Below are 27,470 nucleotides of genomic sequence, written 5' to 3'. Positions count from 1 at the left end.
ACATGACAGGTCTGAATTACTATTCTTGGGAAAGACTGGTTGCAAGATGGGCCCCTGGCCTACATTTGGAAACTTACATTTGGGGGAATTCCCACCATTTCCAGAAGTGGTAAGAGTTATGCCTATACTGTACAGACAATATGGCTTATGCTTTCCTTTTCGGAATATGGGATTTGGATTTTCGCCAAGCAGAGTATGCCTGCACGTCTAGCCCCAGCAGAAGCCCTGGGCCCTGAGTCTCTAATGAGATATTGGTGACACTTACACATCTGGTTATACTTTGTTGCTGGAGGAATTTAACTCCTCCTGTGTTACTCCACTGGGAGAGGACCCTTGGAAGCTTGCGGCTGGTCTCCCCGACAGCCACCCCTCCACCTTTTCCTTTGCTGCTTTGCTCAGTATCCTTTTGGTCGTAGTCTATTTATTGAGTGCCATGAGTCCTCTAGTGAATTACCAGACCTGAAGCTGGTCTGGGGACCCTGACACGTGTGGTTTTGTGCTCATTCATCTCAAAGTATTTTTGAATTTCTCTTGTGAGGTTTTTGCCTTGCTGGTCTTTTAGGATTGTGTTCCTTAATTTCCACATGCTTGCAAACATCCCAGATGTCCCTGTATTATTGGGACAAATTTAATTTCAATTCTGTTGTGCTGGCAAATATACTTCAATCTCATCATTGTATAATTTCAGTCCTTGGCATATGTTAATGAGGCTTTTTTTTTTTTAATGGCCTCAAATATGATCTATCCTGGAGAAGGTCCCATGTGCATATGACAGGAATGTGTGTTCTGCTGCTGCTGAACAGAGCGTTCTACTAGGCCGGGTTCATTTGTAGTCTCGTTTCATTCTTTTATTTCCTGTTGGTCTTCCACTTCTACGCGGCATTTAAAGTGAGGTATTGAAGTCTGCAACTACTGTTGTTGAATTGTCTATTTCTCCCTTCAATGCTGTCAGGTTTTCCTTCATGTATTTTAGGACTCTGTTGTTGTTACGCATATGTATTGATGATGATGATGATGATGATGATGATGGTGATGTCTTCTTGTTTAATTAATCCCTTTATCATTATAAAATATGCTTCTCCATCTATAGTAGGTTTTTATCTTGAAGTCTGTCTTGTCTGACATTAGGATAGCCACTCCAGTTCTCTTGGTTGCTTTTCCATGCTATATTTTTTCTATCCTTTTGCTTCCAACCTATGTAGGTCTTTGAATCTAAAGTGTATTTCGTGTGGACAGCATAAAGTTGATCATATTTTTTTTTAATTCATTCTGTCCATTCTGCCTGTTGACTAGAGTGTTTGGCCATTTATTTACACTTAATGTAGTTATTGATCTGCCACTTGCTCCCATGTAGCGTTGTACCCTTCCCCTACTGCTATGCCATTATTGTCCTGTAAATTAAATCTGTATGCATTCTAAGTCCATGAGATGAGCTTGATAACTCTTGTTTTATGCAGCTTTTAATTCTGATTGGAGGAAAAAAAGTTAAAGATGAAAAATATATTTATAATTTTTTATATGTGTTGCTACCTTTACCAGTACACTTAGTTCCCCCCCCCCCCCCCGCCCCCAGTGGTTTGAATCACTCTCTAGTGTCCTTTCATTTCAACCCAAAGGACCCCCTTTATAGAAGTTATTGTAAGGAAGTTCTGCTAGTGGCAATTTCTCTGTTTTTGTTTGCCTTGAAATGTCTTAATTTTTTCTTCATTTTTGAAGGAAAGCTTTATTAGGTATCTGCTTCTCGGTTGGCAGTCTTTGTATTTCAGCACTGTGAATATGTCATCCCGCTGCCCTCTGGTCTGTGTGGTTTCTGGTGAGAAATTGGCCATTAATCTTTTGAGGGGCCCTTTGTGAATGACAAGTCACTTCTCTCATGCTGCTTTCACGATTCTTTGGGTGGCTTGTGGCAATTTATTATAATGTGCCTTGGTGTGGATCTCTTGGGGTTCATCCTGCTTGGATTTCCTTGAGCTTTTTGGATGTGTAGATTCATGTCTTTTTTTCAAATTTGGGAAGTCTTTGACCATTAGCTCTTTAAGTTTTCTTTCTACTGCCGTCTCTCCTTTCCCTCTGGAATGCCCATTATGCATATGGTAGTACGCTTGGTGGGGTTCCACAGGCCTCTGAGGCTCTGTTCACTTTCCTTTGAACTTTTCTCGCTGTTCTTTAGATTTGATAATTGCTATTGATATGTCTTCAAATTCACGGATTCCTCTGCCATGTCATAGCTCTTCCTGAGACTACTAGTGAGTTTTTGGTTTTAGTTAATAGAATTTCAACTTTAGAATTGGTCTTTGGTTCTTTTTTTACAATTTTTCTTTACTTATATTCCTTGTTTTGTGAGACATTGTTCTCATACTTTCCTTTAGTTCTTTGAAGATAATTAAAATAACTTTTAAAACCATTTCTGGTAAGTTCAATGTCTCAGGGTTTTTTAAGGAATAATTTCTATTGGTTGCTTCTTTTCTTTGTATGGATCACACTTTCTTGTTTCTTTACATGTCTTAAAAATATTTTGTTGCATAGGCATTTAAAATAATATAATATGGCAAAAAAATAAATAAAATAATATGGCAACCCTAGAAATCAGGTCCTTGCCCCTCCTGTCCCAGGTTTGTGGTTGCTGTTTATTATTGCTGCTGTTTGTTTATGCCTTAACTTGTCTGAAATAAGTCTGTATTCTTTATTGTTTGTGATCCCTGAAGTCTCTGTTTAATTTAGCGATCAGCTAAATGACCGACTGAGACCCCTCTAAATGCCTTGAAGCAGTGAATCTCCAGGTCTTGGGAAGGGGCACTGTGTGCACACTGGGGCTTGCCTCCGATGCTTTGTTGGGCAGTTGGCAACCTTGCCTCAGCCTTCACTTCCTTGCAGAGCCTCGGGGTCAGCCAGAGATGAGAGTTAGAAAGCCTTCTCAGGTCTTCGCTGAGCGTGTCCACAGCCCTGCACGTGCATACTGCCTTCTAGACTCCTAGGAACGTGTCACAGGTTTTCACAGCCCACTATAGGCATCTCATCCCCCAGCTTCTTTTTTGTACCAGCTGCTGTCACCGCCCCAGGTGACTTTGGTGCTAAGTTGTTGCCACCGATCGTTTCCCACAAATACCCCGTAGAAAGCTGTTCACAGGAAGGGTTTCTGAGTCAGGTCGGATAAAGACAAAGCCTGTGAGTCAGGGTTTTCCTTAGTAATTGGGCCTCCAGGATGCTGCCGGACAGGCCAGAAAATGACAGAGTCCCAAGAAGAGAGCTTTGGGGGAGGCTACAGACACAGTGGGGGTTGGGGCAATGGCTACCCTGACTTTCAGATGGTTGGGTTTTAAGGAGTTTGGAAAAGTGGGTGTATGGCAATTTAAACCTCCACAGAGCTTGATGTTCTTCCTGAGACAGCCATTTTTCCTGAAGAAATGCTCATCAGATGGTTGCAAGCTTTTGGTTAATTTCCAAGGGTTTTGTAAAAAAAAACTTGATCTTGAAAATGACTGCTTATACAGAGAAGCAGGTTCTGGAGGTTCTCACTGCACTTTTCCTACTACATGACCCACCCAGCCGGCTGACTTTTTTTTTTTTAATTTTTTTTTTAACGTTTGTTTTTGAGAGACAGAGAGAGCATGAGTAGGGGAGGGGTAGAGAGAGAGGAAGATACAGAATCCGAAGCAGGCTCCAGGCTCTGAGCCGTCGTCAGCACAGAGCCTGACGTGGGGTTCGAACCCACGAACCGCGAGATCATGACCTGAGCCGAAGTTGAACGCTTAACTGACTGAGACACCCAGGCGCCCCCCAGCCAGGTGATTTTAATGCAGCCATGTGTATCGCGGATGTTGTTATTGATAAATAACATCTGACTTCTGGTACATCAAAACTGATGTTTATTGAATGATAATATATTAACCATTAATACTAATACTATGATATTAATTATCCACGATATTATGCTATTTATTGTTGTTATTACAGCCCTCAATATTTAATATACCTTACTTCCCAAATGTAAAGTTTATTTACAGTCAAAGAAGCATGGGGTTTACTGCTATGTTGTCTTTTGAATGTGTGCTCTGAGCACCGGCCCAGGACATTTGCCGTTCTGGCTGCAGCTGCCCCTGCCTGGTCATGACATTGGCTCGGTCTGTGGAGCATTCGTGTGCACTCAGCCACCGGTGGCAAAGCTAACGGCCATAAATCAAAGCAAATCAATGCACAAATGCAGAATTCAAGTGGTAAAAATCAAGAGTTAGTTATTGAAATCCTGGCAGGTATGTGTTTTGTGTTTCAGGAGGAGTATAAACTTTCCTTCCATCTGTGAAGTTCATGTTCCACTGTTGGGCATTAACACTATGATGACAGAGCAGTTTATTAATTCAAAATTGTCAGATATGGGCCAGGATTTCAAGTACAGTAAGAGTTTGCTCGTGGGATGGAATCCAAGAGAGCGTCCTTTTGGTTTTTTGTGTTTTTTTTGTTTTTTTGTTTTTTTTTTTTTTGGTAATTTTTTTGGGGGAAAGAGTCCTTTTCTAAAATGCAAAAAAAAGAAAATAATAAAGAGGAAACTTGACAATTTATTGTTCCTAATATATGCCAGGGAACCAGATACACTCTGGTCGGCTGCTGGGGTGTAAAATGGACCCTTGGTGAAGTTCCAGAAGAACTGTTTGGTTAAGGTGCCGTTGAAAACAGCAGGTTGGCACGGGGGGGCCCAGAGCTCCTTGGACACAGTGGCCGTTGTCGTTGCCGGGGCTTAATTACGGTTCTGCTCCCCTCGAGTCTGCGTGGATGTCACAGATGCAGTTCACACTACACGGGCTCTTTATTCGTGTAATAATGAGAGCATATTTATTTGTCTTGAGTATTTCACAAGTGTCCTCTTTGGATAATACCGGCAAGATTAAGTAAGAGTTTCTCGCTAACACTGTTGCTCAAGAACATCAAACACGATGGGCTGAGAGTGGATGGATGACGCGTACGTCTTTGGCTCCTGGCGTCTTTGATTTTTTTTTTTTTTTTTTTTGCTTCCCTTTTCTTACGTATAAAATAATCTTATTGTGGGGCCATGGCTATTGTTTCTAACACAAATGCCAGGAACCACTTAGCAAAATATTTTATTTCAACTTTAATGGGTAGTTTTGGTAACGATCAAGAGTGACGCGTTCAAGTCAGCCACAACACGGAGCCACAAACCAACGACTTCAAAGAGAGTTCTTTTTAGAACTCTGAAGGAACTGCAATTTCTATTTCTACTTCTCCACATTATCCAACTTAATTATTGGCAATAAGTGGCTGTTGGCAGGAAGCACACATCACGTGGCTCCAGTTCTGCTTTGGAAAAGGTCAGCAAGAGGCAGAAACGCTGGGCTCCGATCCCCGGACACGTGCTCCAGAGCCCATTATGCAATGTTGCCCTCACTGATTAATGGCCGCTTGCACAAGAAGTTTCTCATTACCCCAGATGCAAGCATCCTGGGAATGATTAACTTTGTGACATAACTCTCCACACACAACTACGAAAGATTCACACAGAGCTTCAAAATAATGTGCTTCAGAAATAACCCAATGTGTTTCGGCTTCTTAATGTGTGCATGATTAACAACTGCTTTACGGCCACTGAGTGAAACGGAGAAACCTAGTGGGGAGGTTTTTGTTCTGTTTTGTCTTGTTTGTTTGTTTGGAGGAGTAGGAGTTTCCTGAGACTGGTTCACGTACGAGCCCTCCTATTTTAACTTTACCTTCATGTATTCTAATTTGCTGTGGAAAGCGCAGGTCTGTTTTACAGAGCTCCGTCCTGTGAACTAAATATCGGCGATACAGTTGCTTTTATTAAACACTTTTTGGGCCAGAGGGACAGAACGCTCATACGCCCACGCACGATGGAGAGTTAGTGTGACGGTTGGTACTGATTTCCTAGGGCCAAAAAGATAAAGTTTAATTCTGCATCTTGTTAAGTATTTTCAAATCTTACCCAGTAGAGTGCAGTCTGAAATGCTTGGCGTAATGGGACTTTTGTTGTAAGCGGCAGGAAATCAACCAGAGTGGCTTAGGTGAAGGGGAGCTTTGTGACTGTCAGCATGGAAGCCAGGCGAGACAGGGGGGTGGCATCCTTGAATGTCGCTGGAGCCAGGGTCTCGGGGCTGCAGGGACACACTCCGTTTCTTGTCACACATTGTCTGGCTTGTAGCTTCGTCCCCTGGACCTGGCCTCATAGACTGGCTTCCCTGATGGCAGCTCCCCACTGCCTGGCTCACCACCAGGGAGGAAGGGGGACTCTCTTCACTCAACACCGACTCAGAACCCCGCAGGAGAGGCCTCTGCTGGGTGAAGTAGACCACATGGCCTCCCTGTGGCTGTGGGAGTAGGCACTGTGATTGGAGGGTGACTTTTCCAACAGAAGGGAGGGCTGCCGTTCTGGCCGGAAAATTCATACCAGCCATGATGGCCAACCTTGACCCAACCAGCCATCCTTACCCCCATGGGCCCCCCAGTCGTGCGAGGCATCCCTCCCTGCCTGTCCACAAATGCAAATGTTTGCCCTGAGCCCAGCTCTAAGCGCACGCCCCCGGGGCGCATCTACCGGCTCGGGGCCAGGCATCTCTCTGCACAACCAGGTAGACGGTGGCCTCCATGCTGTTCAGCCATCTCAGCACATCGTGCCAGGGAGGGAGGGAACCTTTTGGAAACGGGGATGAAGCACAATGAGCTCTCTGGTCCCCAAATCCCCCATGTCAGAGGAAGGGACGTGACAGGGCCAGTGGATGTCAGGCGTGCACGGTTGACCTACTTTCCCGTAGCCGATCTCGGCACCCAGGCTCCCGCTGATCAGGTTTCCCCTGAAGGATCACTGGAGAAACCTTTGTGGGGATCTTTCCGCCTCACTGTTTCGCTTTTGTTGCTGCCCTTGTAGAGGGTCCTGGAACTTGTCGTGGGCTGAGGATCCCCTTACAGCCGCATCTGGCTGACTAGTGCAGGGGTGGCAGTCCGTCGTCCGACATCCAAGGACGCGATCCTTCTCAAATTCCTAGTTGTGACTCTGGACTGGGAGGGACTAAAGGGCTTCGCCGCTTAGCAGCATGCTTTGCCATTGGGCCCTCTTTAGACCTTGGCTTAGGGGCACCGGCCTTCGTGCAGCGGGACCTAGAGGGCTTGGGGAGGTTCCTGCTGTGCCCCAGAGTGCGGCCGTGTCCGCAAGGGCCTACGCTAGCTGAGGAGTACTGATTCGGGGCGCCTGGGGGGGCGGGGTCAGCCGGTGGAGGGGCCTGGTCAGGGTAAGACTCCAGGCCCGTGTCGCATCTTTTTATGTGGCAACTGACACAAACCCAGCCTGAAGTGAGCCAGACCGCCAGAGGGAATCCGCCGACCGGCCGGTGCCAGGACCAACCAGACCCGCGGTCCCGTCTTCCGCCAGCTCTGCCTCTCAGGATGTGCTCCCTGGCAGTGCCCAGCTTGCGTCTTCTGGAGCCTTCCCACCACGGAGCGGGGCGGTCTTCCCTCCGCTCCGCCCGGCGGTACTTGGGGAAGGACTTGGGCCCCGTGGCTGGGGCTGAGGACTCCAGGCTTGGAGTGGAGAGACCGGGCGGGAGGCGTCCGTCGCGTGCACAGACGGCTGCGTGGAGTGGCCCCGCGCAGGTCTCTGCGCCCGTGTCTCTAGGTTACTCGTGCATTCGCCCGCTCCCCTTTGGACCTGCACTCGGGCTGGAACTCCCTGGAAACCACTCGGCGTTCGCGGGCCCCCTCGAATCCGCATTGCCACTGACTGAGCCAACGCGCGGGCCGCAGGCTTTTCCCAAATTTGTTAAGAGTTGTGTTGAGCGGTGCTGGTTCCCCTCGTGCCACCACCCGAGCCACGTTTGTGATTTATCCTTTTGTTTTCTCAGAGGGTAAGAAACGTCCGGTTCTTCTCACGTAGGGCCACTCAGAGGACGTGGGTGTGCTCTAAGAGGCACCGTTTTCTCTCGTCCCCGGAGCAAGCAGTTCTCCAGTTTCCTCCTGCCCGATGGGCAGGGGACACCAGGCGGCTTTTCCTAAATACCACATCTTGTTCCCTAAAGAACACTTGCAGAGAGGGTGACGCTTGGGCTTCTTTTTTCTGAACAGTATACACGACGCGGCGCCTCCGTTGGAAGTGAGGTGAGATCACTTAGCCTCCAGCGCTGCCGGGTGGCCCCGTGAGCGGCAGAACGAGAAAGGGGCAGAGTCGGGAGGGGGGGCCACCACACACGCCTTCCCACGCCCTCGGGTCTGGCTGGCCCCGAAGCACACCTTACGATGGCCCGTCTCCACGGTGCTTTGCGTTGTTTTCTGCACAGCGGTTGCTGGCGGGGGTGCAGTTCAGGCTACCGCCCTGCCCCGATGGCCCTTCTCTGGCTCCGGCCGCGGGGTGGCCATTAGCTTCGTTGCTGAGGGTCCAGCCTTCGGAGTCCAGGCTCTTTGGAGAGGTCCCCGTCACCCCTCGCCTCCCACACTCCGGCCTCACCGAAGGCCAGTGGTGTGGGCGAACACTGACCGTGGAGCTGTCCTGCAGCCCGGCCAGAGCCGCAGGAAGCAGGTCCCCGGGTGGGCGATGCTGCCTGGTCCCTGCGGGCGGGCAGCCCTGGGAAGGGCCGTGACCCAGGGCGGACCCACTTCCTGGAACCGGGCCTGATAAGGGGCGGCACGGTGGCTCCGGGTTTCAAGTGAACTCCCCGTGAGTTACCAACCGCTTCGTCCTAGCTTCGCTTAGGGGTTTTTCAGTACCGGTTTCCCCAAGAAGGACTCTGTGTGTTCAGGGACGGGAGAGAGAGAGAGAGAGAGTGAGAGAAAGAGCGCATGTGTGTATGTGTGAGCAGCATGATTTCCTTTTGGTAATTATTTTGGAAAACGTTCACAGAGGCCCGAAATAGTGACCAGCAGCGGGGGGGCTTGCTGTGCCCTGGGTGGGTCACACGGTCTCCACAGCGGACAGCACCCTCGGGCCGGGTACGTGGGCTATTCTGCAGAGACAGCCACGGCCAGCGCATGCTGGCCACGGTCCCGGAATCCTGCCAGGTCCTTCCCGAGGCCGCGGGACTCCCTGGGACAGGCCTATTACCTCCTTGTAGCGCGTTAAATGCCTGTCACTGACCACCTAAATCTTCCTTGCAGAGTTCTTTGGACCCGTAGGAGAGGAGTGGTGTTCAGATCTAGGTTATTCGAGAGGGTGGAATGAGCTAAGTTTAGTGGAGGCTAAAAAAAGAGCACGAGGGCGGGTCAGGCCCGTGGGCTTAGGGGCTGCCTGCCCAGCCCCTGGGCCTCCCCGGGCACCGCATGCGCATGCTGGTTCCAGAAGGTGCTCGTAGCCCATTACTCATATGTCAGGTCCCCTGTCATGATGTATGTCATGCACCAACTGCATTTCCATAGAAGAGAGTGAGTCACCAGCCGGTGGGGCCTCTCTGTGAGCTTCTGGAAGGAACGGGCTGCAGAGGGAGGGAGTGCTTGTCACAAACCGGAAGGCAGGGGAAGGGGCCTTTTATAGCATTCTGCGGTGGCTTTTTTTCCATAGGTTAATTTTTATCTTAACGACCAAGATAAGGTTGGATGGCCTTTTTATGAGAAATCTATTTAAATACGAGGGATTATTTGAGCTCCATTTTTAAAAGCCAAGGGCATTTTTTCATGGTGCTCAGTGTATAAATAAAACGTATTCATAGCTGTTTGAACTTACAGCGCTCGCTGCCTGTGACGTCGTTGGAGTGCCCCCTCCACACGCCGTGGACACAAAATGCCCCTTTGTTCTCATCCGTGGGGACAGCCGCGAGCGGCCAGGCGCGCCCACCCCGGACCCCGTGAGCTGGGGCTCGCCGCTCAGAACAGATGGCGATTCGCAAACCGAATGCTATTCCGATGCGCGCTCACTGAGGACAAAGATCTAAAAATAGACTTGAATGGGCATAACCTGCAAAAATAAGTTGTCAGCTTCTTTTTACTCCTGCTGGGTTGAAAACAAAGCTGTCAGCAGTTTCTGCGAGTTGAGGAATCCGTGTGCTTTCTTATTTTAGAGAAAGCTTTTTCGGTACGACTGTAATTGAGTCTCCTTAAATCCCTCAGTGTCAACAAACTCCCATCTGCTGTTCTAGAGCCTCTAAGTGAGCGATGAGACACTCGCCGCCTGGGGGTGGTCAGGCCCAAAGTGGGGGGGACTGTAGGACGGACTCATGGGGCCAGGTGCACAGGGCAGGGGTCCGTCCTGTGAAGACACTGGGCTCCCAGGCCGGGCTGGGGAGGGCCGGCTGGGGTGGGGGGGGGGGGGCGCCTGCACTTTCACACCTATTGTGATGCGGGCTGGGCTTTGGGGAGCCTCCTTCCCAAGGTACAGGGTGCCATCTGGCCGTCTGTCAAATGACCCCCATGTTAATGGCGGGTGGACCCTGGGCAGGTCAGGGGTGGCTGGACTCCTTGCCTGGGGACACGGTCCCTCTTCCGGAAGTCCCCGGGCTCGGCCCCGAGATCCCTCTGAAGGCTCACAGTTTGACCCGGACCTTTGAGCCCCGCCAAGCGCAGTGTCCCTGCCAGGTTCTGGCACTGAGTGGGACGGGCACTGGTCGGCGCAACACGCGGGGGGCCTCCCAGAGCCACTGCCTGTTTCCAAAGCTTGCCCCCAACGCAGGCACCCCAAACTCAGGCTGCTCACCTGTGGCTTCGGTTCCGCTCAGAAACCGTCTCCACCGTTTCTGTCCTGCTTAACCTGCACACGCCCTCTGGCCATGATGGAAACAGCCCTGGGGCCCACCTCATGTAGGCGCGCGCGCGCGCGCACACACACACACACACACACACACACACACACACACACCCCACACACCACATACACAGTGTGCTGAGGAGAAGCCTGATTTCTCCTGGGGCGGGGTTGGTGACATACCTGAGGATACCAAGGAACGAGGGACGTGCCAAGGGGCTGGGGCGTGGGGAGCAGAGCTGGGCCAGGTCCGTGAGGCCATCAGTGCGGACCCGGGCGGCGGGCACCTGCTGACCACCAGGCGCAGACAGTGTTGGAGGCTCTGGGAATCTGCCCGGAGTCACAGGGCCTCGTTACCCGGTGAATTAACCTGATGTAACCTGTGCGCACCGAGGCGGGGTTGGGCTCACCACTCCGGCTTCTCCCAAAGGCTGAGCTGGGACGGAAGCCGCCCGCCCACCCCACCCCCGCCTCCGCCCCTGGGTGCACACTCCCCTGGTACCGCCAGCCGGGGCTCCGGGCTCCTGGGGGAGCCGGGTGCTGTCTGCGCCCCCAGCTTCCAGCCCACCACACTGAGACCACAGGGAGCCTCGGCCTGGGTTTCTGACCCCGCATGACCATGCTCGCAGCCAGAGGCACCTCAGACAATCAGGGCTTTGAAAATACTTCAAAGTAATTGGAAAGGATGCCATGGACAGGCACAGGTCCCAAACGCACCATCCTTAAAGGAAACGGAGCTTTGAAAGGAGTAGAAAGAACATGGGACTTCAGAACCAAAGTGAGGTAGACTGCGGAAGCCCCGATGGCCTTTGAGCCCTTGGAACAATGACCGTCTCGGTGGCGGCAAGGTGAGGACGGGCTCCCTCGATCCCCTGGTCCCGACGGCCCAGCCGCCCGGCTCAGCCAGCCGTGCCTGGGCGACGCCATCCCCGAGAGAAAGCGCCCGGCACCGAAGACGGAGCACTCCTTGGAAGAAACCACCCCGCCAAGCCCCTGGGAAGTCGTAACACGGCGTCACGACCGTGTTGGAGAGGGTCCACGGCACAGGCCGGGCTGCGCAGCGGGGGCGTTAGACGCCAAGTCCCGCGCGTGAGACAGGGCAGCTGCTGACCTCTGGCAAAGCAACTCCAGTGGCGGGAATTGGTCCTGAGGAGCGGATCGAGCCCGTGCAGCAGCGCGTTGGTCTCTGACACCAGCCCACGAGCGCCTTCGCGGGTGACAAGTCGGGGTAAAGGCACGCGGCGCTCTCCAGCGGACCGCACCCCCTGGCAGCTGGAAGGGTGACGTAGATGCGGGCACAGAACTGCAGGGAAAAGCGCTCCCCGTGCGCTCAGAAGAACAGGCCACGACTCGCTGGGTACGGCTCACCCCCGGGTTCACGTGATATGCCTCTACTACACGCGCCTTTTCCAGTTTTCCTGCAATTGTGTTAGTGTTTCTACCGCGGCCGTAACAAACTTGGCCTGGGAAAGTCGAGGCCTCGGGCCGCACGCACGTGTAATCTGACGGCTCTGGGGGTCGGGAGGCCGACCTGCAGCCCCTTGTCCGTGGGGCTGTTTCCTTCCAGAGGCCGCAGGGAAGGGTCCCTTCGCTGCCTTTCCAGCTGCTTGGCGGTGCCTGCGTCCCCGAGTCCCCGGGCCCGCGTCCCCACCCCAACCTGCAGACGCATAACCACACGCAGTCTGAGCTCTCTGCCCCCGGCTGGGACCTGCGGCCACACTGCATGCATTTGGGCTGCCTGGAATCATCTCTCGGTTTTCGGTCTGATGAGCAGTCTTGTCTTCCTCCTAGTTTCCTTCGCTTCATCTGCTACCCTATTCCCCCCCTCTGTCAGTAACCCAGCAATTTACAGGGTCTGGGGATGAGGACGCAACATCTCTGAGGGGCCAACGTTCTGCTCACAACGAGATGCGTGCACTTTAATTAGCCAAGAGGACCCGGACAACCAGAAAGCTCTGGGTGCTTCGTATTCACGTTCTCCGGCTTTACCGACTCCTCCCTGTCATTTCTGTGCCCCGTTGTCCGGTTCTTGGCTTTCGTTCTGAATGTGCAGTGATTCACTCTCAGCATCCTTCATTTCACACCACGTTTTCCATTTCTGGGATCTGGATTGCTGGGGCAGCACAGAGGAGCCTGAGTGTGGTTCAGTTAGGGCCGTGTTACAAGCCGTCCCCCAAATTTGCTGCTCGAAACAACACCACTGTTTTTTCTTGCAGTTGTGCGGATCCACTTGGACTGTGCTCAGAGGGGCAGGTCTGCCCCACTCGGCATCAGCTGAGGCTCCTCCTGTCCCCAGGGCCTCTCCACGGGGCCTCTGATCAATCCCACGTCCAGCCCGGCCCCCCGGCAGCGTGGGAGAAGGTGGATGCCCAGACCCTCCTAAGGACAGGGCACGAGACCCTCAGGGGGGCGCTTCCCCTGCAGTCTGTGGGCAGAACGACAGGCCTGTCCAGTGTCGGGTGGGGAGGGAACAGGCATGAGGTATTCAATGGCACCACATCTGTGCATAGCACAGCACACGCAGGCACTCGGTATTCCTTACCGTGTCTATCGCTGGGACCCCCTTTGGGCCTCAGCTCGTATTCCCGGTGGCCCCCCTTGTCTGTGCCTTCCCGGGAAGCTGGCACATGTGGAGACAGGGCACTCGGCGTGTGCAAGGCAGGACGGCCGGGTACCTGCAGTGCCCCTTGGTCACTGGAGACCTAGATACAACTGCCTGCAGCCCACACCCCACACTCTGGAGAAGGCAGCCCCTGGCTCTAAGTTCTGCCAGTCCACGGACTCCCCCAAAGACGTTCAGTCTATAGGAACCGCCATCTTGGTTCAGGCTGTGTGGACCACCCCTGCCCTGACACCCTGCAGGTGTGCACAGGTGACCTTGCTCAGGTGTGCACCTTGAGGCTGACGCACGGCTACCCTGTCGCCGCCCAGCTGCAGGAGGTCCCACTTGTGCCACGTCCCTGGTCTGCTGGGACTTGGGATGTCGCCCAGAGAACACAGGGGCCCCGGAGTGGCCGGAAGGGTGGTTGACGTCATAGAACCGCGAGCCTGTGCACCTGCTAGTTCTAAAAGGTTCTGAGGCACCGAGCCTCCGTTCTCTTTGCTCCGGCCCCCACACGTCCCTCATTTTCTGAGCAGGGCTGTTCGTCCTTCCGTTTACCGTCTGAAGATGTGCCACCTCCCACCCCCTCCCCCAGCACTGCCCTCTGTTTCTGTGGGCACATCCAGGGTGCCCCGGGACACAGGCAGTGCGTCTCCCGGGGTCTCAGGTGGCTGCTGGTGACGCCAGAGCTCTTCACCCCGGACCCCAGTGCTCCAGGAGGGCATCCCCGGGCCATCACCCCGGGACAGACCGTTCACGTCTGTTCAGACACAGGACTGACAGCGTGCGCTTCTCTAAGGCAGAACTGGGGACGGGGGACAGGGGGTGGGCAGGAGTTCCTGTTGAACTTCGGACACCGTTGACTGGCCGGGCGGCGGGCGAAGCAGAACAGCTGTCGACACGCCCGTGCTTACGTTTGTGGCTGTGACGCGATAGTGGCGCTTGAACACTCAGTGCGTCTCGTGAATTACGCAGCACACACTCGCGTGCCGTCTTGGAAGCAGCGCTGCCAATAGAAGTTACAACTCCCGAAAGAGCACGAAGCGGCGAGGAGGCAGCGGGGGAGAAGCCACGGGGCGTTCGTGGAAATTTCTCCCGCAGGTGGACAGCTGAAGTCACGAAGCCAGACACGTCTCGCTTCTTCCTAATTAACGGCGGGTTGTAAAGTCAGGGTGTGGGCGGCGTAGTCCTTCTGTCCTTCAAACCCGCTTTGACGGCTCTCGGCCACGAGGATGTCGTCAGGGTCTCCAGGTGCATGGAAACCCGCGTGGAAACGAAGCCGGGTTGCATAACCCCCGCGTCTGGTGCGTCTGCATCCGTCTCCCCGGGGGGAGGAGCGATCCCACAGCGCCGGCTCACCCCGGAGCGGGTGGCGACTTCTGAAAATAGTAATTTGAAACACAAAACACTTTTAAAAAGACAGGAAAGGAAAACTCATCCATACTCCCGCCACTGAAAATGTGCCACCGTCTGCCTTGCCTTTCACGTGTTGGGGCACGGCTGCAGACCAGAATGAGTGTGGGCTGGATTTTGGAACCAGGTCTCCTGGGTTCGGATTTGCTTCCTTCCAGCCGTGGGACCTCAGGGCGGTGACTCGGCTACTCCCTGCCTCAGTTTCCTGGTCTGTGAAGTGGAGGCACAACTCAGCACTCTTCCCAGCAGGATACCCGTACCGTTGTCGTGATTCTTCCCGACTGCTTCCCGTGCTCCCAGGAGCAGACACAGGCACACTCACGTGTGAACAGATCCACACACGTGCACACTCGGCCGCGCACACTCCTGCATGGGGAACACGCTCCCACACGTGCCTGTGAACGCACGCATACCTGTGCCCCAGAAACGCTAGCGTCGGACTCTCCGGCCGGGCCTGTGGCCGCCTCTCTTGCACCTCAGAATGAGCGCGACCGTTTCCCCAGTCGCCTTCCTGTGGGGCTGCCCCGGCTCCTCGCTGCTCCCCTCCCGGTGGGCGATTCGGTGGTCCTGAGGTTTCCCTGTGGCGGGGCCTGCCCTGGGGTGAGGACGCAGTTTTAGTTTTCCCAGAGACTGCCAAATTGCCGGCCCTGATTCCTGCCGCTCTGCCTTCCCCCTGACGGCGGGGGCCCGATTTCTGCACCTCCCAACAGGAGGGGACACGGCCGCTACCCTCCGCCAGCCCCATCCTCGAGAAATGTGCTGTCCTGATTTTCATTTTCATTTCTGCAGTTCTTAGGAGAGTGATGGCCCCTCCTTTGTCTTGTGCAACACGCAGGCATCGCTGTGAACAATGTCAATATATTCTTTGGCCTTGATGGTTTGTTTTACGGCCGATCCCCGTTCTTACAAACAACAACAACAACAACATGTGCAGTGATCTAATTAATTTGCCAAATGAGCACGTTTGGGTAAAGAGGAACTCCACATCTGGACGCTCGGTATTGTCGCCGACAGGCCTCTGCGTGTGGTGCACGCTCTACGAACGACTCGGCGTTGAGTCAGTCATTCGTCACGACCTGGTTACTGAACACCCATCACGTGAGGGCCAGCGTGTCTCAGCTTTGTGCTTACATCAGAAAATGAATCTGTAAACAGCCTGCCGCGTGGGATTTAGGATCCATCCTGAGTCACGTGGGAGCTGAGATCAGGGCCGCGTGGCGGAAGGTGGCCGCTCTAGGCGAGAGCCCAGATGGCCCCTGGGGGTGGGGCCGCCGAGCGCCCTCACGTGCCCCTTGCCGGGGACCGTGATGGAGGACACGCTCGGCTGGCGGGCAGACCTGGCTGAGGGCCTGGCCTCCCGATCCCACGGGGGCTACACGGCAGGATGGTCGGGTGGCACCTGAGTTCTCCTCCAGGCAGGTGGGAGAATGAAGCCCAAAGGGGCTGCCCGGCCCCTGCGGCACGCCTACCCTTCCTGCCTTGTTCTGAGGGAGTCTCCAAGGCCGCCGGTAACTGGCCTGTTTGAATTTGCACGCGCCCACCCTTTGGCTTGCGGGGTCCGATGGAATGGAGGGGCAAGCTGGGCCGCGGTGGGGGGCCCGGGCCTCCTGTGCCTGCCTCCTGTACCAGTTAGCTAGTTAGCGAGTTACCCACGGCTGGCCCTGTGCTCCCAGCTCCCAGTTGAAAGGACTTTGGTGGCTCGTCCTTGGCCAAGGCGCTTACCTCTGACCCAAGCAGCTGTGGTCAAGAGGGTGGCCCTTAACACTGGGCCTGCCGGTCGCTGGTGGGGCCGTGGAGCTGTGGCCACACGGTGTGACCAGGGAAGGGACATGGTCCCCCACGTCCTCAGGGCGTCCCCCTGCACATAGAGCCAAGGCACAGGTGTCCACAACGCCCAGCACAGCAGTGGCCGCTGGTCCGTGGTGAGCATGGGAACCACTAACCCCTGTGCGTGTGGAGGCCCAGACCTTCTGTCACAGAGCCCGAGCCGTGGGGGCTCCACACGTGCTCCGCACAGCTGCCAGGGCCCCTGGGGGAGATGTCGAGCTTGTAGGGCCAGGCAGGCCTCTGAGGGTGGTGACGGGCGGCCTGTTCGTTTCCCGGGCTGCTGTGACAGTCACCACTGACTTGATGGTTTATATCTTTTTTTTTTTTTTAACGTTTATTTATTTTTGAGAGAGAGCCAGAGGGACAGAGTACGGGCGGGAGAGAGGCAGAGAGAGAGGGAGACACAGAATCCGAAGCAGGCTCCGTGCTCGGAGCGGTCAGCACGGAGCTCGAGGCGGGGCTCAAACCCACAAACTGTAAGATCATGACCTAAGTAGGAGAGAAGTCAGACGCTTAACCGACTGAGCCACCCAGGCGCCCCCTGACTTGATGGTTTAAAGCAGGGCACGTTCGCTTCTTGCTGGTCTAGCAGCCAGAATTCAGTCCCACTGGGCTGAAGTCAAGGGGTCTGCAGGGTCTGCTCCTTCTGGAGGCTCTGGGGCAGGATCTGTGTTTCCTTGCCCGGCGCCCAGAGGCTGCCTGCCTTCCCTGGCTCTAGGCTCCCTCCTGGTCTCATACGCACAGGCCCCAGGCTCCGCGCCCGGAATCCACGATCACAGCACCTTCTCGTTGTCTTCTGTCCATCTCCCCGCTGTGGGGACACCCACCTGGACAGCCCTCAGCCCATCACATTAGCAAGGTGACGTTCACAGGTTCCGGGGTGAGGACGTGGATGTCTTTGGGGGCCGGCCGCAGGAGGGGAGCCCCTGGGAGGACGCCGCCGATCCCCTGGGCAGGGGTGCCGGGAGGGGGTTCCAGGCAGAGAGAGCAGAACGTGCCACCCGGGGCCCACCCCTGGCCGGCAGGTCGAGCTCTGGACCCACCGCTGATCCAGCCCTGATCTGCACTCGTTACTTCCGGAGCGTGGTTCACTCCGCAGACAGCGCGCGTCCTCGCGGGAAGTGATGCACCAGCTAGCGTGGCCGGAGTGGGCGCAGAGCAAGCTGTAGTCGGAGGGGCGGCGGGCGCTGTAGGCGCCCAGGAGGAGCACAGAACTGGTGACCGAGAACTCAGGGTGACAGTGTGAATGGGAGAGAGGCCCCGAGTGGGACCAACATCGGGAGGTTAAGAGTCACCGGCCTGACCCTGGACCCGCTGGGACCTGGTCCGAGTTGAGTCCTCTGCAAGCCGTGGGGGGTCAGCCTGCCCGTCTGTCTTCTCTCGTGGCCCTTCTTCCCCGCTCATGTTGCGACCACCTGTAGTTAGTGATCTGATCCTCTGTCTGTCTGTCTCCCTACACCCCCCTCCCCAAAATACACTTAAAAATAAAAATGATCTCCCTTCGAAGCTCCTTGAGGACCGTGGCTGGATGAACTCTCGTCTCTGTCCACCTGCAGGTTCCCCACCCCCTCAGCCCCACCTGCTTCGTGGCGATGGGCAGCTTCCGGGGATCAGGGCGAGGGACGTGATTGCCCCTGATGCCGGGGGATGCCCAGCACAGTGAATTTCCGGTGGTGCTGGGGAGGCCTGAGACACCGCAGCCCAGAGACCACGAGTGACCACTCGTCCTACCCCCCACCCACGCCCCCCACAGCTCGTGTTATCTTTACACAAATAATGTTGATTTCAGCGGCTCTACGGCCCTGATCCTCTTGCCGTCCGACAACCATAAGCCTTGGGCTGCCCGGTGACTTCCCCTTTGTGACAAACGAGCTTTCCCTGCGGACTGACCTGCCATCTGTCTCCACCCCCACACACCCTGGGAGCAGCAGGGGCTCACCTGCCTCTCCTGAAATGCCACCACGGCGTGTCCTGTCCGAGAGCCACCCTGAGATCCCAGGCAGGTCCGGGAGGCCCACCGGGTGAGGAAGGGTCAAAGGGCAAATCCCAACTGTTAGGCGGGGAACGATGCAGTGGTGGGTCCCCACGGACACAGGCCAGTGTCACTGGGCCCCGTGTCCTGTTCTGCCCGCTTCACACCCTAAAGAGTCTGGCTCTCTCTTCCTTTGGGGGTGTTTAGCCCAGGGCTGATAGGAGTAGGGGGCGCTGAGGGGCCACCCAGGGCCGTGGCCAAGGAGCCGTGCAGATGCGTCCAGAGTCTTTTCTGGCCAGGACCCTGTGGCTGCCCAGGCCTCGGCTGGCCCGGCTGAGCCCAGGACCGGACCTCGGCATCCTTTCCTATCAGCCGGACCTTCTCCGGGCCTGAGTTTGGTTCCTTCTTTCCCCAAATCCACCCAGCTTGGAGATTTCCCTGCCAAACCACAGAAACTAAACACGGCTTGTTTCCTGGCAAACACACCTGCGTGCAGGCCTGCCGAGCCCCAAGATGCGTTTATCAGGAAATCACGTATCACAGCGAAGTTCACCGGGGTTTGACCGTCCTTGAAAATGAGAGGGAAAGAGGGGCCGTGTGTGGCAGGGCGGTCTATGCAGGCCGCAGTCTGTTAGCCTCGTAAAATAAAACCCCTGGGACGTGGAAAATCGAGCCGATCGCCAGGGGCTGTGTGACCCCGGGACGCGGGGCTCGCACAAGCTCACTGCGGGGATTGTACAAGAAGAAAGAGCTGCGTCATTTCCAGTTGGTGTGTGTGAGTAACCACATTTAAGTGGAGCGTAGGGCTGACTTGGAAAAACAAACGAGTTGAGTTTCAAGCTCTCTCGTGAGATTTGACGTGAGCCGGGCCTCCACGCCCCGGCCTCCCGTCGAGGACCCTGCATAGTTGCCCGCGCGGCAACTGCCCGGGCGCGGTTGGTGAGGGGCTGCTGACCCCGTGCACACAGCGCCCAGTCCGCCCAGCTGCGTACTGCCTCTTTGTCGTGGTGCCGGTAATGATGTGACGGCAGCCAGCTGCTCAGGTGCGCCCCAGGCGCCCTGACCGGGTCCGCAGCCCCTCTGTACACCCCAGAACTCGGGGGAAGGCAGAGGGGTGGACGAGCAGGACTTCGAGGGGCAGCTCGGCCTGCATTCAAGCCCGTTCTAAACACCAGTGTGTCATTAGACGCTTCATCGGCGCATTACCTGTGGTCCGCCCCCCCCCCACGGCCAGAGGACCCCACATCCCAGAACAGTGCATCACACCCAGTCCGTGTGGAAGGGCCCGTTCTCTGCTTGGATGAGTAATTTTGTAAAACACAACAAGCCTGAATGATGAAAAAGCACGCCCGCATCGTGATGGCACAGCAGTGTCAGGGCGCTTCAACGGTCCTCAGCCCTCCTCTCTGCGTCCCGCAGTCCCGTCACGGAGTGGGCGTTGGGCCCCGGGCCACGCGGTGGTGACGCCGGCCACCCCCCGTGACGCTTCTCCGAGCCTGTGGCTGCCTCAACCGCGAACGAACCGTCAGGTTCTCCTGAACCGCCGGTGCCCTCAGACTGCCAGCCACCAGGTCCTTTGTCAGAACGGGGTCCCGAATTTCCAATCAGAAACCTGGTCCCCGTTGGTTTTCCGCAGCTGCTGTGTCCCTGTCTCTGGGGAGTGACTCCCGACGGGGTGAGTCCGGGGAGGCTTGTTGCTGCACCCTCGCGGGTGTCCCGTGGCCCCCCGGGGATGCGCACACGGTGGGAGCCGCCCGTGGTCACGAGCCTTGTGTTCTGGGTGGCCTGCTGGTTCTGAATAACTAGGTAAGAAAGTTCTCAGGTTTTGCCGTCGCGGGTCTTGTGAGCGGAAAGGTCACTCAGCTGGGGAGTGGAAACCACACTGAGAACATCTGTCAAAATAGGAGTTGCGGTGCTTTCTTCAAAGAACGCACTGACATATGTGAGAAATTCTGCACCACATGCCAATTAAAGGGAGCACGGGCCCATTTCGCTCTTGGACTTTTCCATGTCATTCTTCTCTAGTTCCCTTCCCAACACAGTTTTTCTGGAGTCCTCGTTACCATATTTGGATTTCTGCTAAGCCAGGAATATGATTTTCTGCGTTTCTTTGCTCAGGGTTATTTCTTTTTCTTTTTCTTTTTCTTTTTTTTTAAGTTTTTTTATTTTGACAGAGTCAGAGAGAAAGTTCAAGTTGGGGAGGGGTAGAGAGAGGGAGAGAGAGAGCGAGAATCCCAAGCAGGCTCTGCACGTGTCAGTGCAGATCTCGATGTGGGGCTTGAACTCACAAACCGTGGGATCGTGACCTGAGCCATAGTCAGACGCTTAACCAACTGAGCCACGCAGGTGCCCCATGTTTTCCTTTTAAAAAAAACTCTTTGGGGCGTCTGGATGACTCCATCAGTTAAGTGTCCAACTCTTGATTTCAGCTCAGGTCATGATCTCACGGGTCCTGGGATCGAGTCCCACACCGGGGTCTGTGCTGTCAGTACAGAGCCTGCTAGGATTCTCTGCTCCCCTCTCTCTCTGCCCCTCCTCAGCTCTCTCTTACTCTCTCTCTCAAAAATAAAGAAAAAAACACATTAAAATATTTTTAAAACATAAAAACGAAAAGAGTCTTCGTTACCAAACATGGCCAACTCTCAAAAGACATTGTGGAACGAAGTTTAATATCATGACGTCGGGAGTTGAAGTTCGTTCTCATTGGCTCAAGTTAGTCATTGGTGTTGCAATGGGGCTGGGCAACTCTGAGACTCTCCGGAGCACTACCGTGTTGACTTTAGTGCTTTAAAAGCAATCCTTCATTTTTGGTAATGTTTTGTTATGTTTTGGTGTTGATATTACGCTTGCCTCGGAAACACAGTGGGATGTGTTGCCTCTTTCTCTGTTTCTCTGTTGCATACGTTTGGTGTTATCACTTCTTTGAACATTTGATGGGGTTCATCTATGAACCTGAGGGGGCCTGGGGTTTCCTTGGTGGGAGGGTTTATGACAACAGGCAGGACTCTTCCCATTTTCTCTTTGAGCTTGTCCAAACTTAGGTAAGTTACATTTTTCATGGAGATTGCCCAGTTCATGAAGTGAGCAAGCTGATTGGGATAAAGTCATTCACAAAATTGGCTTCTTAGCCTTTTAATATCTATCTTATCCTGGTTATCCAAGTGATAACCAGTCTTTTATGCCTGATATCAGTGGTTTATGTTCTGTTATAATATTTTCTTGATCAGTCTGAGTATGAGCTTACCTACTTTGTTGCTTGGAAAACACTAGGATTTCGCTTTGGAACGTCTTGCTAATGTCTGTTTTCTGTTTTGTTGATTTCTGCTCTTTATTATTTCTTTCCTTCCACTTATTTTGTGTTTACTCTGTTTACTTTCTTTTTTAGGCTCTTGAGGTGGACGCTTCAATCATTGATCTCAGACTCTCCCTCCTTTCTAACACAGGCACTGAAACCTGTGGAAGTCCCTTTCGCCACGGCCTTCGCGGCACCCCATTTTGATATGATGGATTTTTACTACCACTTGGGCTTGAGATACTTTCTAAGTTATTTGCAACTTCCTTTTTTAAAACGCGTGTTATTTAGAAGTGTATCCTTTACTTTCCAAATATTGGAGGTTTTCCTGGATACCATTTAGCTACTGATTCCTAATTTAATTCGGGCGAGATCAGAGGATCTGCGTCATGTACTTACAGACCTTCTGAATTTTTTGAGACTTGTGCCATGTGTATGTAGGTTTTTATGTGTACCTGAAAAGAACACGTGGTGATGTAGAAATAGCAATTAGGTTGAAGTAAATGGCGGTGTCCAGTTCTACGAGCCTACGGACACTTTTTTGAACTGATCGACACACTGCTGAGAGGAAGGTTAACATCTCTTACTGTGATTGTGCAATTGTTTTTTTGTTTTCTAGAAAATTAAGCAAAATGAAAAAGAAAGGGACTTCTTTCATCTGATAAAGGGCATCTGTGAAAAACCTAGAGTTAACACAATACTATACCTACTGTTGAAATAGTGAGTACTTTCTCTCTAAGATCAGGAACCAGATAAGGAAGCATGCTCTCTCTTATCACTGTAGTCATCTCCCTAAGAACTATGGCTGTAAAACAAAAAAAAAGGATGTAAAAGACGTAGTTGGTAGGGGAGAAGTAAAACTGTCTCAATTTAAACATGATTTAAGCATGATTACACCGAAGAGCTCAAAGCATCTACCAGTAGAAAGCCACTAGTGTAAGTTGCAGGATACAAGGCTAATATACAAAATTCAACTGCACATGCATATATGCTAGCAGCAAACAATTGAATAATGACATTTAAAAAAAATTCCATTTGTAACAGCAAACGAAATAGTTAAAAACACATTGAACAGAAGATGTGCAACTCCTGGTCACAGAAAATGACAGAGCACTGTTGAGAGAGACATTTTAAAAGACCGGAATACATGGAGAGATGTGCCAAGTTCCTGGACTGAGAGACCCCATTGCCCAAAGGCGCACGTTCTCCTCAAATCGATCTATAGATTCAGTGCAATCCCACTAAAAGTTCCAGCTGGGTTTTGTGTAGAAATTGAGAAGCTAATTCTAAAATGCACTTGACAGTATAATTGACCCTTGAACAACGTAGGTTGGAACTGCATGGGCCCACTGAGATGCAGATTTTTTTTTTTTCCAATATAGTCTAGTCCTGTAAATGTATTTTCTCTTCCTTATGTTTTCCTTAATAGCATTTTCTTTTCTTTTTTTTTAATTTTTAACGTTTATTTATTATTGAGAGACAGAGAGACAGAGCATGAGCAGGGGAGGGGCAGAGAGAGGGGGAGACACAGACTCCGAAGCAGGCTCCAGGCTCTGAGCTGTCAGCACAGAGCCTGATGTGGGGCTCGAACTCACAAACTATGAGATCATAACCTGAGCCAAAGTCAGACGCTCAACCGACTGAGCCACCCAGGTGCCCCCTTAATAGCATTTTCTTTTCTCAAGCTTACTTTATGGTAAGAACACAGTATATAATACGTATGACATACAAAATATTGTGTTAATCAACTATGTTATGGTAAGACTTCTTGCCCACAGTTGGTTATTAGCAGTTAAGTTTTGGGGGAGTCAAAAGTTCTTTGTGGATTTCTGTACAGGGGGCTGTCACCCCTAACCTCTGCATTGTTCGAAGGTCGGCTGTACAAAGGACCTAGAATGGTCCAAACAATTTTTAAAAAGCTGGAGGACAGACACCCCTTGAGTTCCAGACTTCCTACAAAGCTACAGGAATCAAGTAGTGTGGACATACAAATCAGATGGACGTAACAGAGAACCACACTCAGGTGGTCAGTTGATTTTTAACAAAGATACCCATTCAATTCAGTAGGGAAATGAATGTTTTTTAAACAATCCGTATGGGGGGGGGGAGGGAAACACAACCCTTCCCTTGCTCAACTGTACACGAATTTATAGACGTGAAAGTCCTAGAAGAAAATCTTTGCAACTTGCTTGTTTTTCCCTAAGGCAGCATCTCTGGCTTGTGGTGCAGAAATCTAAGAGGGTCCCATGACCTGGCTCCCCCGGTGTTACTCCCAGGGCTGCGTCACTTTGCACAGCAAAGGGATTTGCATCTGAAAATAGGGAGATTATGTGGGTGGGCCTAAACTCGTGGCAATCTTTTAAGAGCAGAGTGTTTTCGCTGGCTGGTCTCGGAAGGGGACATTAGAGATGTGATGTGAGGGAAGTGTCTGTTTCTGGCTGTGGGACAAGGACCTGAGAGTGGCTTCTGGTTGCTGAGAGCAGTGCCCCCCCCCAGCCTCTGACAGCCAGCAAGAAAGTGGGGAGTCCTGTTCACAGCTGCAAGGCAGCGGGGAGCCTGGAAACGATTCTTCCCCGTGCCTCCCGACAACAGCCTTGAGCCGACAAGAGCCTTGACTTCACCCCGTGAGGCGTTAAGCGGTGCAGCTGGCCAGTCCGCTGGGACTTGTGGCCTGGAGGACCGCGGGTTAGTAAGCAGGTGTCATCTGATACTGCTAAGTTTGTGACCGTCATGAGCTATAGAACACTGGCCCACAGCGCTGATCCTACCGTGACGGCAGTAAAGCATGTCATTTGTTCCTATTTCATTGCTGTTTCCTGGAACAATGAATATAATCGTATTTGGTTTTTTCCCCCCTTTTATGTTGGGGAAAAGCCTCCTGCATTCGGGTAAATGCTGGCCCATCTTCTTGGAGACGTCCTCTAAATCCTGGCTGCTCCAGGTATGGCTCCTGGGCCAGCGGCAGCACTGATGCACCTGGGAGCTTGTTGGGGACGTGGACCCATTTGGGGCCCCTGGATGCGGAAGCTCCATTTTAGGTAGACCCCGAGGCCCTGAAGTTCCCGAAGCGGCACCCACCTTTGCCCAGAAGTGTGGCTTTTACCGGGTGTAAACCCAGCATGTCATGGGTGTGGCCAGGTTGGCCATCTAGACCTTCATCCCCCCGCCCCTGCCCCACGGCGGCGCTGCTCCTGCCACAGGGTCTGGGTCTCTGGGCTCAGACACGGGAGCTTCCATTCCAGTGAGCTCTCCTCTTGGCCTGCAGACGTCCTCCGGGACTCATGCCCCAGACGGGACACTGGGAGGCTCCTGTGCCTTTAGATGCCCAGTCTTCCGCACGGGAGTGGGGTCTGTGTGCCCCAGCCACCGTCTCACAGAGCTCGGCTAAGGAGCGCTCGGAAGAGACTGACCGGCACATGAACGCGTCGCTGGCTGCTGGTGTGGACACCCGTGGTCTCCATGAGTCAGAGACGGCAGAGCTGGTGTGACCACCCCGGGGCCATCGAGGGCGCTTCTGCTATCTTCCTAGAGGCCCTGGGTGATGGCTGGGTGCTCCTTCTCGTCCGCAATGCAGTCTCAGCCCAGCCACATTCCGGAGCGTCTCAGGCAGAAGCTCACGTCTGCCAACATCTTCACCATCAGCCCTCTGTCCTCCCAGGGTCTGTGCATCCGCAGGAAAACGCGACTCCCTCTCCCCGCGGGCCCTCCTCCGCTCACGCTGTTTTCTCTTTCGCAACATCCCACCCACCCCCATCTCACCCCCTGAGATACTAGGTCTTCCAGGAAGCCCTCCTAGAATTTCCCATCAGGACTCCCAGGGAAGTGTCCCTGAGACTCACGTCCTCAGTATTTTGGTCATCTGTTGCAGCACGAAACGGCCCCGGGGTCAGCGGCTTAAAACAACCATTTAGTTTTGCCCCCAAACCCACAGGTCGGGAATTTGGGAAGGGCCCCGGCGTCTCCCCAGCATGGTTCTCCTCCACCAGGCACAGGTGGAATGAGTCAAATACACTTTGGCAAAAGTGGGGGAGAGGCAGGTTTGGAGATGGAGTAGCGCCTCCTACGTGCCGTGTGTGTGTTGTGTGTGCAACACGGCTTGAGATACACGCAGAGTCACCCACCGGTCAGTCCCAGTGTGGGGCCAGCCGTCCACTGGAGCTCTTGACGTAAAGAATCCTGAGCCCCAACCGCGGAACTGTATGCGGTGGAAGCCGGTCACGACAAGACCTGGATGCCAGGGTCTGGTTGGCCAGTGGGGGGCACAGCGCACAGATGTGAGGAGGAACAGGCTTGCTGGCCCACCCAGGGAGAAGCTTCTCCAAACTCCTCGGGCTCCGGCTCCAGCCCCGGACAACACCCCTCATCACAAAGGCACGGGAGCTCTCCGCAGGAGGGGTCACAGTGAGCTCGTTTTAGGAAAAGAGCTTTCTCGGCAACATACAGGCTAAAGAAGTTTCTGCAATCCTCAGCTCAAAATTTTATTTACAGCAAAATGTTGATTTGCCCACAAACATCCTGCTTTGCTAAATATACCACCCGGCTCCTACAACAGGGCTGTGGTTTTAGAGCGTGGGTCCTGCCCTCCCTTCTCGGCCCTGGCACGTCGTGTCGTGTACCCTCTTCCGTGGTCACCGTGCACCATGGGAGGCGAGTGGGCTCCCTTCCTGTGCTGGCTGCAGGACAGGCCTTGGTCTGACGGGTCTGTGACGGAGGGCTTGGCCACGGGCGGAGGACTGGTGGCAAGTCTGGTGCCCGCTGCGGGGCGCGGCCCGATTGTTGAGCGTCCTCCTCCTTTTTTAGGGTCACTCAGGGTATGATCGCACTGCCGGGTCTCTGTGGCCAAAGGAAGGACTTGGAGCTCATCCAGCCACGAGGGAAAATCCTGACCTCCCGTGACAGGCTCTAGAAGCAGAGGCCGGGACCGCGGGGTGGGGGAGGGGGCTGTGGGGGGAGCCTGAGCTCCAGGAAGTGGCCAGGGAGGCCCCTGGTAGGGAGAGACGCGGGGCCCAGCAGCACAGCACGATGGGCAAACAAGAAGGGCAAAGATCAAAAGCGCCTGGTTGTTTCTGCTCACGCAGCAGGAAGGCGGGAGGGCAGGAGGTTCTGGAGAAACGAGGCATGGCTCCTGGGGCTGCCGGGGAGCTTGGGCAGGGCTGAACTGCAGGAACCCTGTGGGAGAAGGGATTCGGGGGTGGGGGGAGCAGACCAGCAGAGCAGAGCAGTGAGAGCACCTCCAGCACGTGTCCCCATCTGGCCCCACGGCCCCAGCAGCAGCGGCGGGCTTCCTGCCCCGAATCGGTGTGGCATCCGCCGGACTTGGAACGTCTCCCTTGGCTGTTAAATTCCCAGGGATCGTAGGCACCGGAGGCGGGTGGGAGGCCTGTGCCTGTCCCCAACGCTCTCCTGACCCCTGACCACCCGAGACCCACAGTCCAGCAGCAAATAGGGAAGGAGGAGACAGACTCAAGGGGCTGAACGCTAATGAAGGCACACAATGAGGGCTGTGACAGGCTGCCTGGCAGATTGGGGGAGGTTGGGGGGGTGCGGGAGTCTGGGCCCGGGTCCAATGCCAGCTACCTGCAGGGACAGCTGGGAAGAGGGTCGGGCAGAGGCAGCCCAGCCACTCCGTCACCCAGCTGGGTGACATCACAAAAGGACACTGCTCTTGTGCGTGGCGTGGTCT

General features: G+C 54.0%; 1 protein-coding gene across 9 annotated transcripts in view; it reads left to right on the top strand.

The window, feature by feature from the left end:
- Positions 1-27,470, top strand: part of AUH (AU RNA binding methylglutaconyl-CoA hydratase) — a 362,269-nt gene that overhangs the window by 169,352 nt on the left and 165,447 nt on the right. The window contains exon 11 of one of the 9 annotated variants that reach the window (XM_023243256.2): positions 21,881-22,421. The exons of 7 other annotated variants lie outside the window; for them this stretch is intronic. In XM_023243256.2, coding sequence (XP_023099024.2) covers positions 21,881-21,994 — 114 coding nt within the window. In that variant the 3' untranslated portion in view covers positions 21,995-22,421. Of the gene's footprint in view, positions 1-9,669; positions 9,839-21,880; positions 22,422-27,470 lie in introns of those variants that run through there. One more of the 9 variants, XM_045043301.1, reaches the window with a different exon arrangement.

Source organism: Felis catus, chromosome D4 (assembly GCF_018350175.1).
Source record: "Felis catus isolate Fca126 chromosome D4, F.catus_Fca126_mat1.0, whole genome shotgun sequence".
NCBI lineage: Eukaryota > Metazoa > Chordata > Mammalia > Carnivora > Felidae > Felis > Felis catus.
This window is presented reverse-complemented; position numbering and strand designations above follow the sequence as displayed.